The sequence below is a fragment of the Cherax quadricarinatus genome, chromosome 1 (assembly GCF_038502225.1).
Source record: "Cherax quadricarinatus isolate ZL_2023a chromosome 1, ASM3850222v1, whole genome shotgun sequence".
Classification (NCBI taxonomy): Eukaryota; Metazoa; Arthropoda; class Malacostraca; order Decapoda; family Parastacidae; genus Cherax; species Cherax quadricarinatus.
The window spans coordinates 49764307-49785058 of NC_091292.1; the positions used below are offsets into that span (position 1 = coordinate 49764307).

The window sequence follows — 20752 nt, forward strand, 5'->3', positions numbered from 1 at the left end:
ACTCCCAGTTGTAAAATTCCGAACATTACGATAAAACCGAACAGAACTGACACGGAGGCCACGTAAGCTGATATACTAGCTTGTACCTGGTGGTCACTGAACCCAGCTGATATACCAGCTTGTACCTGGTAGTCACTGAACCCAGCTGATATACTAGCTTGCACCTGGTGGTCACTTAACCCAGCTGATATACTAGCTTGTACCTGGTGGTCACTGAACCCAGCTTGTGAAGGCTTACTCAGCCCTGTAACAACTTCAGACAGTATTACCAAGGCTGGCTCTTCCTCAGGAAAATTAATGAATAGAAAAAGAACAAAAACTGACAAACATTGTTATTTAGAAAATATAAAAAATAAAACACTTAAATATGAAATATTGATCCTACCTTAAAGAAAATGAAAAATGAAAAATATAAATGTCTGAATTCAACGCTAATATATATATATAAAACTTGGGTGTCTGGTGTTGGTGACACTGCGTGTTGTTGAAATCGTAGCCGTTGCCGATGATGGGGGGGGGTCGCAGGTGTTGGTGACAACCCACCGGCTCGTTCTTCACAGATTTTATAGCCGTCAATAATCTGTCCAGATGACAGGAAAGCGGGTTTTCTCCACTGCAATGATGAGGGGTTATATCCTGTTACTTGCATACACAAACAGGTAAGTGGATCAGAATTTGGGACGTCTCAGAATGTTAGTCCATCTCCTTCAATTCTACTCGTTGATGAGCAGGTGACCCTCTCTGTCCTTTCAAGCTCTAAAGAGAGACAGATTACCCACTCCTTAAGAAATCACTCTCCATGATAAGCACAATACCTAAAAGATGTGGTGATTATTAAAACATTTTAACCTATCAAGACTGAAAGGACTAAGTTAATTATTGGTCAAAAGTGAAGCTTTCAACCAATAAGTCCACTAAAATATGATCAGGCGTGTACTTACAGTAGTGTTGGGAGCTGTGAGTCGAGTGATTTACTGCTTGACCGGAGCCCCACACGTCACCTTTCGGGGGGGGGGAAGAGGGAGGGGAAGGGATAGCCGGAGCTAGACTGACCCTACCTTAACAAGTAGCCGACAATGAAACTATTGTTACTATATACTCCCACGCTACTCCTATCTATTGAACTTTTCCCTCACACTCCCCCATACCAAGACTTATAGTCAAGGAGTAAAAGAAGAATAGGCGAGGAAAAAGTTCTAACATGTGGAAGTCGCGTAAGGCAACAAATCATCTACTGACTGTCACGACTTAACCAGTCAGAGAAATAATTGGATGAACCATTGATATACACAATATGGAACTTAAAAGCCTGGAGTGCCAATGTCCACCTCAAGAGGCGACTGTTGGTTCCCTTAAAAGTTTCTAGGTATATCAAAGGTTTGTGGTCCGTTTCTAAAATGAATTCTTTTCCCAGCAAATAAAATTTAAGTTTGGAGATACCCCACACAAGGGCCAAACATTCCTTTTCTATGGTGGAGTATCTCGTTTCTGCGGAAAGGAGTTTCTGGCTTAGGAAGCATACAGGGAAGGGAGTATCATCATGGTATTGTAGTAGCACCACACCTAAGCCAGTAATGGAGGCATCAGTTCTTAAACAAAATGTTTTATTAATATCTGGAATCTTAAGTATAGGGTCTTTCGAAAAGATACTTTTAATCTCATTAAACTTTTCCCGAGCTACGTCGGAAAGTTAGAGGTTCCTTCACAGACTTTTTAAGGAAGTCGGATAAGATGCCTGTAAGATCAGTAAGGTTCGGGATAAACCGTGCATAAAAATTTACAGAACCAAGAAAGCTACGCATGAGCTTCTTGGTTTTGGGGAATTTAAATTCTAATAAAGCTTTGATCTTCCTGGGGAGAGGCTGCAGAGAGTTATTAGAAAGTATCAGTCCAAGATATCTAATCTTGTTATACCCAAGGAAGCATTTCTTCGGCTTGGCAGTGAGGCCATGTGAGCATAACCTATGCAAAACTGATGTTAATGTTTGGATATGTTCGCCCCACGTGGATGTCATTACGTAAATGTTATCAAAATAAACTGAAACATTTGGCATATTACCCACGACCTTTCTCATCAGTCTCACGTAGGTAGCACAGGCAGTTACCAAACCGAAGGGCATAGTTCTTTACTGCATCAGTCCTTGGTGGGTAGGAAAAGCAGTGTACTGCTTAGAAGAAGGATTTAACATTACTTGATGATATGCCTGCGCAATATCAATCTCTGAAAAGAAGGAAGAGTCATAAAATTTGTGTAGATCGCTATCTATTAAGGGCATAGGCTCAGCATCCCACCGAGTTATAGCATTAAGGCCTCTGAAGTCAATAGCAAGTCTATATGAATTATCCTCCTTCTTAACCATGACTACTGGTGAGCAATATGCAGATACTGAAGGTTCAATGATCTTTAGTTTTAATAATTTGTCCACCTCGCGGTCAAATGCATCCCTAAGGTGAACTGGAACTGGGTATAATTTTCGTTTGATAGGATTGTCTGTCACTAACTCAATCTTATGGACTACCGTGGAGGTAACACCTGGAATATCAGTAAAGACGTCTGAAAAGTTACTCACACATAGAAGTAGTTCATGTCTCTTATGGTCATCCAAAGATTCATTAATATTAATGTTGGTTGCGCCCAAGTGGTCAAGAGTCACCAATTCATGTAGTTCTTCATCATAGTCTAAGTTAGAGGTGTCAATTACACACACCTTACATTCTTCAGTTGTTTTATCAAGTTCGTGTGGAAAAACTAAGTCAAAGTTATTAAGGCAGTTAACCGAATTTCTTCGGTAATATTTCTTAAGGATGTTAATATGATAAAGCTTAGGTTTTCCCTTGACTTCTATGAGGTAGTCAACTTTCCCACAAATTTTTAATACTTTATATGGACCTTTCCATGCTACTAATAATTTATTTGACTTGATAGACAAAAGCACCAGAACTTCATCCCCTACTTTAAAACTTCTCTGACTTTTGGAATCAAAATGTTTTGTACTAGTCCATTGACAAGCTTAAGCTTTTCGAAACTATGTCAGAGGTCTCCTCAAGTTTGGATCTAAGGTCAAGGAGAAACTGGTAAATAACAAAAAGGCACAATACCGTGACTGGAGCAATACACAAATAACCTGTACATAGAAGAGAGAAGCTTTACGACGACGTTTCGGTCCAAGTCGGACCGAAACGTCGTCGTAAGCTTCTCTTTTATGTGCGGGTTATTTGTGTGTAGAAACTGGTAAGACACCCTCAGCATTTACCTCCTCATTAGTCCATAAGTCATGAAGGATGGACAATGGACCTCTGGCCTGTCTACCATAGAGAAGTTCAAAAGGTGAAAACCCCAAAGAGTCACTGGGAACTTCCCTCATGGCAAACAAAGCACAGGGTAGGTAACGATGCCACTCCTTAGGTTTAAGGGAGCAAAGTTTCCTTAAAATGGACTTGAGAATCGAATGCTGGCACTCAACCCTCCCATTACAGCTGGGATGATAGGGTGTGGTGAAGAGAGGCTTCACTCCCAGAAGTTGGTAGAGATGTTGCATTAAGTCAGATGTGAATTGTGTCCCACGGTCAGACAAAATTTCTCTAGGGATGCCCACTCTGGAGAAGATGGACAAAAGGGCTTCAGCCACCTCTGTAGTAGTTATGGTCTTTAAGGGTACGGCTTCAGGGAAACTCGAAGCATAATCAACTAATGCAGGTGACCCCCTCTGTCCTTTCAAGCTGTAAAGAGAGACAGATTACCCACTGCTTAAGAAATCACTCTCCATGATAAGCACAATACCTAAAAGATGTGGTGATTATTAAAACATTTTAACCTATCAAGACTGAAAGGACTAAGTTAATTATTGGTCAAAAGTGAAGCTTTCAACCAATAAGTCCACTAAAATATGATCAGGCGTGTACTTACAGTAGTGTTGGGAGCTGTGAGTCGAGTGATTTACTGTTTGACCGAAGCCCCACACGTCACCTTTCGGGGGGGGGGGGGGAAGAGGGAGGGGAAAGGATAGCCAGAGCTAGACTGACCCTACCTTAACAAGCAGCCGGCAATCAAACTATCACTTTCGGGAGGGGGAAAAAGGGGGGGGGGGAATAGCCAGAGCTGAACTTACCCTACCTTTATCAAGTAGAGGGCAATGAAACTATTGTTACTATATACTCCCTCGCTACTCCTATCTATTGAACTTTTCCCTCACACAGCTGATATACTAGCTTGTACCTGGTGGTTGCTGTACCCAGCTGAAACACTAGTTTGTACCTGGTGGTCACTGTACCCAGCTGATATACTAGCTTGTACCTGGTGGTCACTGAACCAAGCTGATACACCAGCTTGCACCTGGTAGTCACTGAACCCATGTGATATACCAGCTTGTACCTGGTGGCCACTGAACCCAGTTGATATACTAGCTTGTACCTTGTGGTCACTGTACCCAGCTGATATACTAGCTTGTACCTGGTGGTCACTGTACCCAGCTGATATACTAGCTTGTACCTAGTGGTCACTGTACCCAGCTGATATACTAGCTTGTACCTGGTCACTGTACCCAGCTGATATACCAGCTTGTACTTGGTGGTCACTGTACCCAGCTGATATACCAGCTTGTACCTGGTAGTCACTGAACCCAGCTGATATACTAGCTTGTACCTGGTGGTCACTGTACCCAGCTGACATACTAGCTTGTACCTAGTGGTCACTGTACCCAGCTGAACTAACCACATACCCGTGTCACATTATTGCAGCATCACACTATTACCACAAATATTACCATAAATTCTTTATTATTTATATTGCAACAGTTTAATGACACATTTCTCCTGTGCAAAAAATACTATAACCTAATAATCTTAATAATAATTTTGATAAATACTAATAAAATCATTCTAATAATAATAACAGGACAATCATCATGCACTGAGTTATGCCCTCAGGTAAGTGCTGACATTATCATTCTTTAAACAGCTGTCTTGCAAGAAGTGCTCAGACATCACATTTCAACTGAGCTTCTAAACTGTTACATCCCCTCCCTCATTCAGAGTTAAAGAACTGTATAGTACTTCCCGCCTCCAAGATATGAATCCAGCCAACTGGATTCCCTATATCCCTTCGTAAATATTACGTTAACACTCAATATGCTTGTAAAATCCATAAAACTAACTGTAACTGTTTATTCCGATCTAATATGCTCACATAAGCCAGCTGGATACTAGAGCCCCTGTCACTGAAACCTCCTTCACACTTTTCATCAAATCATTGTTGAGACAACCCCTATCTTTCCTTCCCTTCACCCTGGATTTATTCACCTCTTTCCTCTTAGTCTGCTCCCCACTCTCTAAATGCCCAAACCATCTCACTGATATCTCATCTCTGAAGTATTCCCTCAGATTATATCCATACATATGTGACTAAAGTTCTGTCAAAATCCCTTGAGAATATATCCATACATTCATTATTAAGTGTTTATCAAGACCCCTGAGAATATACAACATTAGGTAATATTAGAACTCTTCCCATCTCATTCATGTGTTCATACATGGGTGGTGGGAAGTATTTTGTTCACTCATAAACTTTTCAGGGAGTGATGTTGATAGTTGACCTGTGTGGACATGGCTGGTCAGCTGATACAACCAGTGATGGCCACTGCTCTGCCCGAGCTCCGTGGGTGGACCCGCAGGTGATAGAGAACTGGAGCGGTGGTGTTCCGCTGCAGGTGGGTGGCCTTGCACACCCATACCCATATCCCGAACATTTCGGCTGGACGAACGCCATTGTAAACCAGGCTCTGGACGGCTGTATCTCTCGCCTCACACTCAACGGAGAGGTAACGTTCCTGTTTTTAAAACGATTTTACATTGTGATAAATGGTTTAAAAACGATATTACATTTGTTTTGATGGACATCTTTAAAGATTCGGCTTATATACTTAATTCATGTTTCAGAAAGATTTAATTAAGTTTCTCGTAAGTGAAATTTTTACGTTTTATTTTAAAAAGACGCACAGGACTTTCTGAAAAATAAATAACTTGTCTTGTGATTTGTTATTATGTTACGTAAGTTTAAGGATATAATGAGGCTTTTTTTTTTACTCAGGTTGTTGATGTGGGAGAACCAGCGCACAGTAGTGGCAGCATTAAGGGATGTATGCCCCAGGAGAAAGCTTGTGGCCAGGAGCTGACTTTCTGTGGTATACGAGGCAGCTGTGCTGGTGGTCTCATCGCCCCGAGATGTGACTGTGAGCCAGGATGGTCAGGGTTTCAGTGTTCTTCACCCACTGTTCCCGTTAGTCTTGGCAAAGCATCATACATGAAGGTGGCTCTTCCCTTCTCACAAGATCCGTACCATATAATGCTGCAGCTACGAGTGAGAGCGAGGGGACACCCTCATGGACTCCTGATGTTCCTACCCTCCACACACCACTCGTCTAACTTAAAACTAGAGGTTGTGTCATTATACAGTCATTGTTTAAGTTCTGGCCATGGTCTGGATTATGAAGGCCACACTGTAACTACATTTAAAAATCATGTTAATAAATCTAATCACTACGAATAAAGATCATCTCATTGTGTAAAGACCTTTCAAGGTAGGCCTATATGCTCTTTCAAGGTAGGCCTATATGCTCTTGATAATTATAGTATCCTGCTTCAGTGATTACAAGAATATTATCTCATTCATTTTGCGATTATTAGCGTATATTTTTATTCTGACAGTGTTTTACTTTTCCCCAAGAGATAATACCAAGTAGTAATCATTTTCATATTTATTTCACTAGTTTTTGAAAAATTTAAATAAAGTTAAACGTCAGTTAAATTTGCAAAAAAAAAAAAATGACAGAAATTACTAAAGAATTTTTACTAATTTACTGATTAGCTCATGTCATGCTTGTTACAGTCACTAAATAATTTTGCAATGAAAACTACGAACGCATTAACTTCTGTTTTGACCATAGTATTCAGAGGTCATATCTGGTTCCATTTATGCCAGATTACAAATGCCTATTTAGAAAAGCTAGGAAAATGTGAAACTGGTCATGGAAAGATGCTGCCTAAATAATTTTAACACATTTATAACAGCTGCGTAGCGGTGTTGCTTGTGCCTCCATGTCTGGACCGAGGCAGGGCAGACAGGAGGTGTGTCTAGAGACCTTTCCCCTGGGAGACGGTGCGTGGCACACAGTAAGAGTTGGCCGCCACGGACCTAACCTCATCATCGGAGTGGATGACAGCGATGGCTGGCGGCAGAACGGGTCTTGGGAGTCTTTTCACTCCAGCACCCTCCATGGTGGCACGCAAGACCTGGCCTCCGTGGCACCCGTACCTCTCACAGTGGACACAGTGACTATGGGAGGCCTGCCTGAGTTCGTTGGCACCACCTTAGCAAAAGTAAATCATGACCTCCAACAATGTAAGTAATTCTCTACAACTGTTTTACAATTAAAACAATGATAGTTTAAAATAAACTTTAAAGATTTGAAAAGTAGTTATTTAATTGAAAATAGCTACAGTGGACCCCCAGTTCCCGATGTTACCGGTATCCGATAAATTCGGTTTCCGATGCATTTGATCGAAAAAATTTTGCCTTGCTTCCCGATACAAAACCCGGTATGCGATACAATTCGTACAAGACGTGTCCAGTTGTGGCCTGAACTCCCCCCTGTGTACCAGTGTTTACAAGCCAGCCAGTGTGCGCGCATCAAAGGATACATTCGGTACATTCCATAACATCCATATTATCACTGTTTTTGGTGCTTGTTTCTGCAAAATAAGTCACCATGGGCCCCAAGGAAGCTTCTAGTGCCAACCCTTCCAGACCAAGGGTGCTATTGACTATTGAAATGAAGAAAGAGGTAATTGCAAAGTACAAAAGTGGCATTGGGGAAGTCCTTGGGGTTGGAGGTTAGTGGGGAGGATGTGGAAGATTTGGTGGAGGAGGACAATGACGAACTAACCACTGATGACCTGCTAAATCATCTTCAACAGCAAGAGGCCAGACCTGAGGAAACTGCTTCGGAGGAGGGAATAGAGAAAGTGAAGCAGTTGCCTACTTCAAAGATTAGAGAAATGTGTGCAAAGTGGCTTGAAGTGAAAAGCTTTTTTGATGAAAATCACCCTCAGACAGCTACTGCAAGCTGTGTTGGCAACCTGTACAATGACACTGTTGTGAACTACCTTAGGAAAGTCATAAAGGAACGGGAGGTACAGGTCTCTATGGACAGATATGTTGTGAGACAGAAGTCCAGTGACTCTCAAGCTGGTCCTAGTGGCATTAAAAGAAGAAGGGAAGTAACCCCGGAAAAAGACTTGGCAGCACACTTGGCAGACGATGCAACATTCCCCCAATGAAAAGCAGGGGTGTCACTACCACGTTAAGAGACCATACAATAAGTGTCAGGGGCCCGAGACTGTTCAACTGCCTCCCAGCATACATAAGGGGGATTACCAACAGACCCCTGGCAGTCTTCAAGCTGGCACTGGGCAAGCACCTAAAGTCGGTTCCTGACCAGCCGGGCTGTGGCTCGTACGTTGGTTTGCGTGCAGCCAGCAGTAACAGCCTGGTTGATCAGGCTCTGATCCACCAGGAGGCCTGGTCACAGACCGGGCCGCGGGGGCGTTGACCCCCGGAACTCTCTCCAGGTAAACTCCAGGTAAACCTCCAGTGCTACTGGAGGGGGATTCCCCTTCTATGCAATAGGTTCAGCACACACTCTTCCTCCCATCCCATCAATCACCACCAGATCTTCATTAAAGGTAAGTGTCAATTATATTCTATTGTTATTAATCCATTGTTATTGTTGTTATTGTAATTATTCTATTGCACTAAACTTAATATTTCATGTGGTAAAAGTTTTTTTTTCATACTTTTGGGTGTCTTGCACGGATTAATTTGATTTCCATTATTTCTTACGGGGAAAATTGATTCGCTTTCCGATATTTTTGGTTTACGATGAGCTCTCAGAACGGATTAATATCGGGAACCGGGGGTCCACTGTATTGTAATTCAGATTATGATTGAAGAAGGAAGTAGAGAAAGAATCAGGCAGGTTATAATTGTAAGTAAAATAATCTAATCAGAGCAGCTTTGTCTAGTAATAATAAGAACTAGGAGAAGTACCCTGTGCATAAGTTTATAAGAATGTCAGAAGTGGACGATCATATATAATGGGACTGGCAGTTTTTGTGTATAAAACACCTGTATATATTATGTAAGAATTTCCTTCAAAGTCTCTCACACGCACAGGTTGTGTAGACGATGTTCGAGTGATGGATCACCCCATCGCTCTCACACATGATGGTAACACGAGTGAGTGGGACCAGTCTAACAGACACCACAACCTGCACCAAGGTTGTGTTGCCCCGGATGTGTGTGTCAACACTACCTGCCTGCCTCCCCTGTCCTGCCACCACCCCTGGAGAGAGACAGCCTGCAGGTGAGTAACGCACTTGCTTGCCTCCCCTGCACTCCACCACCCCTGGAGAGAGAGAGCCTGCGGGTGAGTAACACGCTTGCATCCCCTGTCCTGCCACCACCTCTGGAGAGAAGCAGCCTGTAGGTGAGTAACGCACATGCTTGCACCCCTGTCCTGCTACCACTGCTAGAGGGGGAAAAAGCCTGCAGGTGAGTAACGCACTTCTCTGCTTCCCCTGCCCTACCACCACCACTGGAGAGAGACAGCCTGCGTGTGAGTACAGCACTAGTCTCCCTCCCCTGTCTTGCATTACATATGCCTCACATGTCCTGCCACCACACCTGCATCACTTTCCCTGCCATTACACCTACCTTACTCGTCCTGCCACCACACCTTTCTCTTGTCTTGATAAATGAAACACTTGACAATCACTTAGTTATCTTTATTTTGGGAACGTTTCGCCAGGTATTGACTTCATGTGACCAAGTTGTATCATGTAGTTGTAGAAATAAAAGTATGATGATACCGACAGTATTTAGATAACGACACATACACAGTTCAAAACATTTCTGAGGAAATACAAGTTCATGCAAGAGCCAGTCATATTGTTAGGCGATGTGTCCTTGTCTTCCACTGTCTTCCTTCAGGACGCCTTATTTCATCAGCTTCAAATTTTCAACCATGGTGAATTATTACTAGGGAAAGGTTCATGGAATAAGTGACAAGAGCAGAGTGCCTTTTTTCAGTTTTATGTAGATCATTTTCAAAATTGTTTTCCATGTAATAACTCCAGAAAGCCTCTTTTAATTGGATTCAATATTTCAGCAGTCGTGCAACCTACTTAAAAAGGAAATTTGTGTTGCCACTTTCAATCTCGAAATCGTACAGTATTTGGATTATTTAACTAGATTATGCATTCTCAAGGAGGCTGCCTTTGTGCTGGTGAAAATCTATTGATAAAGAGAGCTGAACTTATTATCCTTCCCTTCCATAGATCGAGTCTGAATGCCTCTGATTACCCAGTCGTTATATGAGCCACACTGGTTGAGTGCTTCCTCTGATTAAAATAAAACTATCCTGCATGACATCACTCTTTAATACCTGATGCAACTCATGAAATGGATAAAAAAAATCTGATTTGTTCTAGGTGGGTGCAATGTTTATTTGGATTCTGTGCCATAACTGGAGAAGTTCTCTTCTGATCAAAAATAAGTCACAGTGTTTGACTTTCTTGGGATATATTAGGTTAAATATGCGTAATATTTTTTTTATTTTTTTTATTATCACATCGGCCGTTTCCTACCAAGCCGACCCCTACCCCGACTTCCTTCCACTACAGATTTATACGTTCTCCAAGTTATTCTTTTTCTTTCCTTCCTTCCTCCTTAAATGTCCAAACCACCTCAACAACTCTTCCTCAGTCCTCTGGATAATACTTTTAGCAACCCCACACCTCTTACTAATTTCCAAACTACGTATTCTCTGCATTATACTCCCATTGCATTATACTCCACTCTGCATTGTACTCCACTCTGCATTATACTCCACTCTGCATTATACTCCACTCTGCATTATACTCCACTCTGCATTATACTCCACTCTGCATTATACTCCACTCTGCATTATACTCCACTCTGCATTATACTCCACTCTGCATTGTACTCCACTCTGCATTATACTCCACTCTGCATTATACTCCACTCTGCATTATACTCCGCTCTGCATTATACTCCACTCTGCATTATACTCCACTCTGCATTATACTCCACTCTGCATTGTACTCCACTCTGCATTATACTCCACTCTGCATTATACTCCACTCTGCATTATACTCCACTCTGCATTATACTCCACTCTGCATTATACTCCACTCTGCATTATACTCCACTCTGCATTGTACTCCACTCTGCATTATACTCCACTCTGCATTATACTCCACTCTGCATTATACTCCACTCTGCATTGTACTCCACTCTGCATTATACTCCACTCTGCATTATACTCCACTCTGCATTATACTCCACTCTGCATTATACTCCACTCCCTACAGCCTTCTTGTTTCAACATTCGCCACCCATGCTTTACACCCATATAAGAGCATTGGTATAACTGTACTCTCATACATTCCCCTCATTGCTTCCATGCATAACGTTGTCTCCACACACTCCTTAGTTCACCACTCACCTTTTTCACCTCAACTATTCTATGATTCACCTCGTCTTTCATAGACCCATCTGCTGACACGTCCACTCCCAAATATCTGAATACATTCACTTCCTCCATACTCTCTCCCTCCAGTCTGATATCTAGTCTTTCATTACCTAAACTTTTTGTTATCCTCATCACCTTGCTCTTTCCTATGTTCAATTTTAATTTCCTTTTACATACCCTACCAAACTCGTCCACCAACTTCTGTAACTTCTCTTCAAAATCTCCCAAAAGCACAGTGTCATAAGCAAAAAACAACTGTAACAACTCACTCTTTGTGTTAGATTCTTCATTTTTTAACCCCACAGCTCTTACCATCACCCGAGCATTCACTGCTCTTACAACCCCATCTATAAAAATATTCAACAACTATGGTTACATCTTATATCCCTGTCTAAGGCCTACTTTTACTGGGAAGTAAAAGTAGGCCTCTTTCCTACATACCTAAACTGAGCCTCACTATCCTCGTAAAAACTCTTCACTGCTTTCAGTAACCTACCCCTATACCATACACCTGCAACATCTGCCACATTGCTCCCCCCCCCCTGTCCACCCTATCATATGCCTTTTCCAAATCCATGAATACAACAAAAACCTCTTTACACTTATCTAAATACTATTCATTTATGTTTCACTGTAAACTCCTGGTCTACACACCCTCTACCCTTCCTAAAGCCTCCTTGTTTATCTGCAGTCCTGCTCTCCATCTTACTCTTAATTCTTTCAATAATAACTCTACCAGAATCTTACTAGGTATACTCAACACGCTTATTCCCCTATTATTTTTATATTATCTTTTGTCCCCTTTGCCTTTATAGAAAGGAACTATGCATGCTCTCTACCAGTCCCTGGGTACCTCACCCTCTTCCACACATTTATTAAATAAAAGTACCAACCAATCCAAAACTATATCACCACCTGTTTTTAACATTTCTGCCTTTCATTCTACCCTCTGCCTCGCACACCTCACCCACACTCACAGCTGCCTCTTACGCCTGCAAGATGTTGTACCTCACAGCTTCCTTATCTTCATCAACATTTAACAGTTCCTTAAAATATTCCTTCCGTCTTCCCGATACCTTTAATTCTCCATCTGATAACGCTGGTCTCCTATTTTTAACTGTCAAACCCATTTGTTCCCTAGGATTTCTCAGCTAATTAATTTTCATTCCAAAGTTTGTTGAAAGCATCTCACCACTCTCATTTGTACCCCTTTTACATTCCTTCCCCTCTTTTTTTCTATCCATATATCCTCCATATACTCCTTAATGGGCCCGTAATATGTGTGTGCCCTCAAGACTGTTTTAAAAACATTGAAAATTTTGCTTGAAAGCCTAAGTATAAATTGCTTACACACTTAAAAGCAAATAAACAACTTTCAAATTTTAGGACATATGCGCATGGAGTTCCTTTATAGTCGAACACGCGGTTACCTGGAGGTTACCTGGAGGTTATTCCGGGGATCAACGCCCCGGCGGCCCGGTCCATGACCAGGCCTCCCGATGAATCAGGGCCTGATCCATTAGGCTGTTACTGCTGGCCGCACGCAGTCCAACATACGAGCCACAGCCCGGCTGATCCGGCACTGACTTTAGGTATCTGTCCAACTCTCTCTTGAAGGCAGCCAGGGGTTTATTGGCAATTCCCCTAATGCTTGATGGGAGGCTGTTGAACAGTCTTGGGCCCCGGACATTTATGGTGTTTTCCCTTAGTGTACCAATGGCGCCCCTACTTTTTATTGGCGGCATTTTGCATCGTCTGCCCAGTCTTTTACTTTCGTAGGGAGTGATTTCTGTGTGCAGATTTGGGACCATTCCTTCCAAGATTTTCCAAGTGTAGATTATGATATAACTTTCCCTCCTGCGTTCCAACGAGTACAAGTCAAGTGCTTCCAAGCGTTCCCAGTAGTTAAGGTGCTTGACAGAACTTGTATGTGCAGTAAAGGATCTCTGTACACTCTCTAGATCTGCGATTTAACCTGCTTTGAATGGAGATGTTAATGTACAGCAGTATTCCAGCCTAGAGAGAACAAGTGATTTGAAAAGGATCATCATTGGCTTGGCATCTCTCGTTTTGAACGTTCTCATTATCCATCCTATCATTTTCTTTGCACGTGCGATCGTGGCACTGTTGTGATCCTTGAAAGTGGCCCGGTGGCCTGATGGCTAAAACTCCCGCTTCACACACGGAGGGCCCGGGTTCGATTCCCGGCGGGTGGAAATTCCGACACGTTTCCTTACACCTGTTGTCCTGTTCACCTAGCAGCAAATAGGTACCTGGGTGTTAGTCGACTGGTGTGGGTCGCATCCTGGGGGACAAGATTAAGGACCCCAATGGAAATAAGTTAGACAGTCCTCGATGACGCACTGACTTTCTTGGGTTATCCTGGGTGGCTAACCCTACGGGGTTAAAAATCCGAACGAAATCTTATCTTATCTTATCTTAAAGTGAGATCCTCAGACATTACTACTCCCAGGTCCCTTACATTATTTTTCCGCTCTATTGTATGGCCAGAGTCTGAATATACTCTGTTCTAGTTATTATCTCCTCCAGTTTTCCATAACGGAGTAGTTGGAATTTGTCCTCATTGAACATCATATTGTTTTCCGTTGCCCACTGGAAAACTTTGTTTATATCTTCTTGGAGGTTAACCGCGTCCTCAGCAGATGACAGCCTCATGCAGATCCTAGTATCATCCGCAAAGGATGATACGGTGCTGTGATGTATATCTCTTTTTGTCTGATATGAGGATAAGGAATAAGATGGGGGTGAGTACTGTGCCTTGTGGAACAGAGCTCTTCACTATGGCAGCCTCCGATTTAACTCTGTTGACTACTACTCTTTGTGTTCGATTTGTTAGGAAGTTGAAGATCCATCTCCCCACTTTCCTTTAGCACGTATTTTATGGGCTATTACACCATGATCGCATTTATCAAATGCTTTTGCAAAGTCTGTGTATATTACATCTGCATTCTGATTTTCTTCCAGTGCATCCAAGGCCATATCATAGTGATCCAGTAGTTGAGAGGCAGGAGCGACCTGCCCTGAACCCATGTTGCCCTGGATTGTGCAGATTTTGGGAATCCAGGCGATTTGCAATCCTGCTTCTTAGCACTCTTTCAAAGATTTTTATAATGTGGGACGTCAGAGCTATTGGTCTATAGTTCTTAGCTAATGCTTTGCTGCCACCTTTATGGAGTGGGGCTATATCCGTTGTTTTAAGTGACTGTGGAATTTCACCCATGTCCAAGCTGCTGCTCCATAGTGTACTTAGGGCACGCGAGAGGGGTTTCTTGCAGTTCTTAATGAAAACAGAGTTCCACGAGTCTGGGCCCGGGGCTGAGTGCATGGGCATGTTGTCAATGGCTTTTTCGAAATCTATAGGAGTTAGGGTAATGTCGGAAATCTGGCATACATTTATGGAGTTTTGAGGCTCATTCATGAAGAAATCATTTGGGTCGTCGATCCTCAGACCGATTAGTGGTTCACTAAACACAGAGTCGTACTGGGATTTCAATATTTCACTCATTTCCTTGTTGTCTTCTGTGTAAGTCCCATCCTGTCTGAGTAAAGGCCCGATACTAGATGTGGTATTTGCCTTGTTTTTAGCATATGAAAAGAAATATTTTGAATTTCTTTCAATTTCACTAATAGCTTTAAGCTCCTCCTGTCTCTCCTGGTTCCTGTAAGAGTCATTTAACTTAAGTTCGATAGTTTCCACTTCCCTGGTCGGCGCCTCCTTTCGTGTATCAGATATTCTAGCACTCCTGAGGAGCTCAGTGACTCTTCGTCGTCTTCTGTAGAGGGAGCATCTTTCTCTCTCCAGTTTACTCCTGCTCCTCTTCTTTCTTAGGGGAATATGCCTAGAACATGCTTCGGCTGCCAGGAAGTTGGTCCTTTCAAGGCACTGGTTTGAATCCATGTCATTTAAGACATCTTCCCAACATGTTTCGTTTAGGACATGGTTTACCTGGTCCCAGTTGATGTTCTTGTTGTTGAAGTTGTATTTTGTGAAGACACCTTCACAGGTACATGCATTCTGCTGATCAGGACCCCTATGCATGTACGTCTGGACTTCGATTAGGTTGTGATCGGAATTAGTTGTTTTTTATATTCTTATGTCTCGTATCAGGTCCTCATTATTTGTGAAGATGAGGTCAAGTGTGTTTTCTAGTCTTGTTGGCTCCACTATCTGCTGGCTTAAGGTGTGTTTTTCGCAGAGACTTAGTAGCTCGTGTGTGTGACCTTTCATCTGCGCTACCTCCGGGGATTGTTTCAGCTATAACATTATTTGCTACATTCTTCCATTTTGTACGCCTTAGGTTGAAATCACCAAGCAGTAAGATGTTTGGGGATGGAGCTGGAAGGTTTTCCAAACAGTAATCAATTTTCAGTAGCTGTTCCTTGAACTGTTGTGAGCTTATATACAACTGCAATGACTTGGTTTTGGTTCTCGATCTTTATTGATAGAACTTCAACTACCTCATTTGTGGTGTTCAGCAACTCCGTGCAGATGAGGGACTCTTTGACATACAGGCCAACCCCCCTTGTTGCCTGTTCATTCTGTCGCATCTAAAAAGGTTGTAACCACTTATCCATATTTCACTGTCAAAGTGATCTTTTGTGCGAGTCTCTGTGAAGGCTGCAAACATTGCATTAGACTCCTCTAGAAGTCCACTGATAAAAGGTATTTTGTTGTTGGTGGATGGCCTAAGGCCCTGTATATTAGCAAATATGAACGAGGTTGTATTCTGTGTTTGTTGGGGGAGATTTTGTTATTGGCATCAGTAGTTGTAATTCTGGAGGGCCATGGGTGGCCACTGGCTGCGCCTCCAGTCCAACAAGGCTCCAAGGTGGTGGACTATTTTTGTTATTTCCTTCCATTTTCTTTTTCCGTTTCCTGCCACTAAAAAATCACCTGGAGTTGGGTTGTCGTAGCTACTATTGTTTGTCTTGTGGGGTCTGTGCCTCCTGGTCCCTTTTAAATGGTATGCATGGCAGTCGATGTTGTAACACTGCTTCTGGAGGACCGAGGAGTGGCACATTTTTGGGTGAAAGAAAGTACAGGAAGAAGAACGACACACTCCTTTAGACAGGAGGCCGCTACATTTTTTGGGATGCTCAAAGTTGCATGTCCCTTTTTTTTCCTGATATTCCATGCTTACAGATGCCCCAAGCATAATATTTGCACAAATTCACCTTTGGTTGAGAATTGTTGGGAGGTGTGTTGTCAATATCTGCAGGTTCTGGGACTGCACTATAATCCTCAGTATCCAAGCCAGGGACACCCCGTCCTGGATTCCATTTACTTTCCCCAGTAGAGGAAGAAGGAGGAGACTCCTCTCCAACATCTGTACTGTGGGGCACGGTCTTGTGCAATGATGGTTGTATATTTACGGTTTTAGTGGTGGTTGTGGTAGGGTCCCTAGTAGAGTCTGGGCTGGCAGTAAGGCTGGGGGCTGGGTCTGAGTCAGCACTGGGGCTGGAGGCTGAGCCTGGGCCAGCGGCTGGGCCTGGGCCAGCACCAGCACTGTGGGTATTAGTGCTATGACTGGGGGAGCCTGGGCCAGCACCAGCACTGTGGGTATTAGTGCTATGTCTGTGGGATGGGTCTGGCTTAGCACTATGTGGGTGACTAGATAGTTTCGGGTCATCCGTTGTGGTATGGGCATTCTGCATTTTTTTATACACTATCTCTTGCTCCCATGTTTTATATATTTTTGGTAGACTAACCAAGAGGTCATCTTTGTTTTCTTGATTATTTTTATCATTTATTACTCTCCGTAGTACCTTTCTGATACCTGCCCAAAGTTCTACATCTTTATTGCACAACCAGAAGCACCTTGCTAGTTCGAGGTCATTTTTTGAGGCTGTATTTAGTCTATTACAAGAGATATGGTGTTTGGAAGAGCATAGATTGCATGTGATTCTGGATTTCCTTCCAAGGATTTTTTTACATGTCCCACAGATATGCTGTGCTGACATCGTGTCTGTATCCTACTACATTCTGTATGCCACAGAAGAAAACTGATTTCCACTTTACCTTTCTCTTGCTGGTGCCAGTAATATGCAAGATGTATTTCTACGAACCAAGTTTGCAGTATGTGGGTGGTGGTGTAGGGTGGGTGTGAGCCGGGCAGGACTTACCCACACTGCCACACTTCACTATTATTTTATTATAATTATTATTATTATTATTATTATTTAAATTCCTTTTATGTAGTGCTGTACACTGTTTATCTCAAGGATATACACTGTATTCTTTCAAAATACACTTTTCACTGTGCTATACTGGGATCATTGTTTTATTATTTACACAGCTTAGCCTATGCTAACTTGATTGGTGTTGGGGGGTGCGGGAGTTGTTTCTTGAGTAGCTTTAGGTAGAGATCGTTTTGATAAGGACCTGCCTCGTATGGGTCAGTAGGCCTTCTGCAGTGTTCCTACATTCTTATGTTCTTATGTTCTTATGTTCTATGGAAAAGTTTATTTCCTGTTTAGTAGAGGTAACGGTTGTATGCTCAGTTTATGTATGCTGTGATTCCCTGCACCTCAATGCTACCACCACTCGTTTTATCTCTTATGACTATAGTAATTACTCATCCGTTATTAACACTTCACTGGACCTCTGGCAATAGTTCGCTAGTGCCAGTCGCTTGTAAGATATTCCCCTATCTACTCTATATATATTGTACACAATACTGGGGGATAATTAAGATTACTCTAATCTACAATTTAGTTCACTATGTCACTGCACATATATATCCTTGTCACTCACATATTACTTATAGATAGATCAATATTTGTTTATTTCCACTTGTGTCGACATCCGGCAATAATTCACTAGTGCTGGTCAGGTCTATTTCCCACGGTAACCGTTCCTTCACCGGCACTCTCCATGTGACACTATAATCCATATTTTCTTATTTAGTGTTCACTGATATTCCTTTTTTGTTTGTTCAAAGGAGTATATGCACTTTATGGTTGCACACGCTTATTTCCCGCATTCTGTTCCCTCTGCTACTATCAAGACACGCAGTTTTTGACGGAGCACAACTGTCCCTGTCACTGACAGAAACACCATTTCTTATACTGTACTCTTCTAATTGTGGTTCCAGGGTTCGAGTCATAGCACCTGGCTATGACTTGCTGGTCACTACTAGGTCAACTCTCTCTTCCTTTTCTATGAGCTTTATTGAACCTCTTCTTGAAGCTATCTCTGTATCCTGCCTCTCCTACATCACTCCAGATTGTCACACTTGATAAATCTATGGCTGAAGAAGTACTTCCTGACATCCCTGTGACTCATCTGAGTTTTCAGCTTCCAGTTGTTGTGTCCTATCTCTGAAACAATCTGTCCCTATCCACCCTGACAGTTAGTTTCAGTATTTAATATGTCGTTATCATGCCCCCTCCGTCCTTTTTTTTTTTTTTTTTTATTCGCCGGTATTCTCCCGGCCCGGGTCTTTTCCAAGTAGTGGTGACCCGGCCTTGGCTCTCTATCTGGGGAGTGTCTCGAGACTTAAGTCTCCCATGGGAGGAGGTGCCCCCCGTCCTTTCTGTCCTCCATTGTCGTCTGGTTGATTTTAACCTCTCCTCGTTGTAAACCTTTGCACTTTCTCTACTTTCTTGACGTGTTTGACCAGGTGTGGGTTCCATTTTGGTTCTCCATACTCAAATATGGGCCTGACGTACACAGTCTACAGTATCTTGAATGACTCCTTACTTAAATGTCGAAGCGCCCATATGCTGCAGCAGTTATTTGGTTGATGTGCGACTTAGGAGATGTACTCGGTATGATGCTCACCCCAAGACCTTTTTCCTTGAGTGAGTTTTGCAGCCTTTGACCTCCTAGTCTGTGCTCCGTCTGCAGTCTTTTTTTTTCCCTAACTTTATGATTTTGTACTTGCTGGGATTAAACTCCAGGAGCCATTTGTCAGACCAGACTTACAGCCTGTACGGATCTCCTTGCAGGCCTGCCTGATCCTCGTCCACTTGTATTATTCTTATTAGCTTTGCATCGTCTAAAAACAGGAATGCCTATGATTCTATCCCTTTATTCTGTCATTCTGTTATTCACATATATTAGAAACAGCTCCAGACTCAGAACTGACCCTTGTGGAACCCCACTCGACACATGCACCCACTCTGACACCTCATTACATACAACACACGTTGTATCCTTCCTGTTAGGTATTCCCTGATCCATTGTAGTACTGTCCCTGCTATTCCTGCCTTTTCTAGTTTTTCAACCTGTCTCTTGTGTGGTACTGTATCAAAAGCCTTCTTACAGTCCAAGAAGATGTAGTCTACCCATCCCTCTCTCCTGTCTTACTTCTGTTACCTTGTTATAGAACTCCAGTAAGTTTGTGATGCAGGATTTCTCTTCCTTGAAGCCATGCTGGTTGTCATGTATGAGCCGCCTATTCCTTTGTAGGTGTTCCACCTCTCTTCTTCTAATAATCTTCTCCTTAACTTTACATACCATACATGTCAGTGACATTGGTCTGTAGTTTAATGCTAACTGTCTGTCTCCTTTCTTAAAAATTGGGACTGTGTTTGCTGTCTTCCGCACCTTAGGTATTTGCCCTGTTTCAATACATTTATTGACTATTTTTGTAAGTGGTACACATAGTGCATCTGCTCCCACATTCAGGATCCAAGGAGAGATGTTATCTGGGCCCACCACCTTCGAAGTAACTAGTTCACCTAGTAGTTTCTTCACTTTCTCCTCGGTTATGTGCAGTGTGGACGTCAGACACTTGCTGGTGCACCCTACTCCCTTGGTTTGCTGGAAGCCTCTCTGTCTCTAGTGTGAATACCTCCCTGAATCTTGAGCTAAGTTCCTCACTTCCTGGTCATTCTCCGTGAGCTCCCATCCTTCGTCAGTTTGATTACCTGGGCCTTGACTGTTGTTTTCCTGCTGATGTGTTTGTATAACGACTTTGGGTCAGATTTGGCTTTTGATGCTATGTCATTCTTGTATTGTCTCTGGACCTTGCTCTCCTTATCCATGCATATTCACTTCTGGCTCTTTGGCTCAACTCCCTGTTTTCCTGAGTCCTTTGCTTCCTATACTTTTTACATTTGTGACGCACTTGGCTTTGGCCTCTCCACTCCTCCTGGTAAATCATGGGCTCCCAATG

General features: G+C 42.6%; 1 protein-coding gene across 3 annotated transcripts in view; it reads left to right on the forward strand.

The window, feature by feature from the left end:
- Nucleotides 1-20752, forward strand: part of LOC128685475 (putative neural-cadherin 2) — a 221203-nt gene that overhangs the window by 117093 nt on the left and 83358 nt on the right. For all 3 annotated transcript variants that reach the window (XR_011391651.1, XM_070082192.1, XM_070082196.1), the window contains exons 4-7: nucleotides 5571-5816; nucleotides 6086-6433; nucleotides 7066-7396; nucleotides 9230-9419. Coding sequence is in view for 2 of the 3 variants with exons in the window: in XM_070082192.1 (XP_069938293.1) it covers nucleotides 5571-5816; nucleotides 6086-6433; nucleotides 7066-7396; nucleotides 9230-9419 (1115 nt within the window). In the remaining variant the exon portion in view is untranslated. The remainder of the gene's footprint in view (nucleotides 1-5570; nucleotides 5817-6085; nucleotides 6434-7065; nucleotides 7397-9229; nucleotides 9420-20752) is intronic.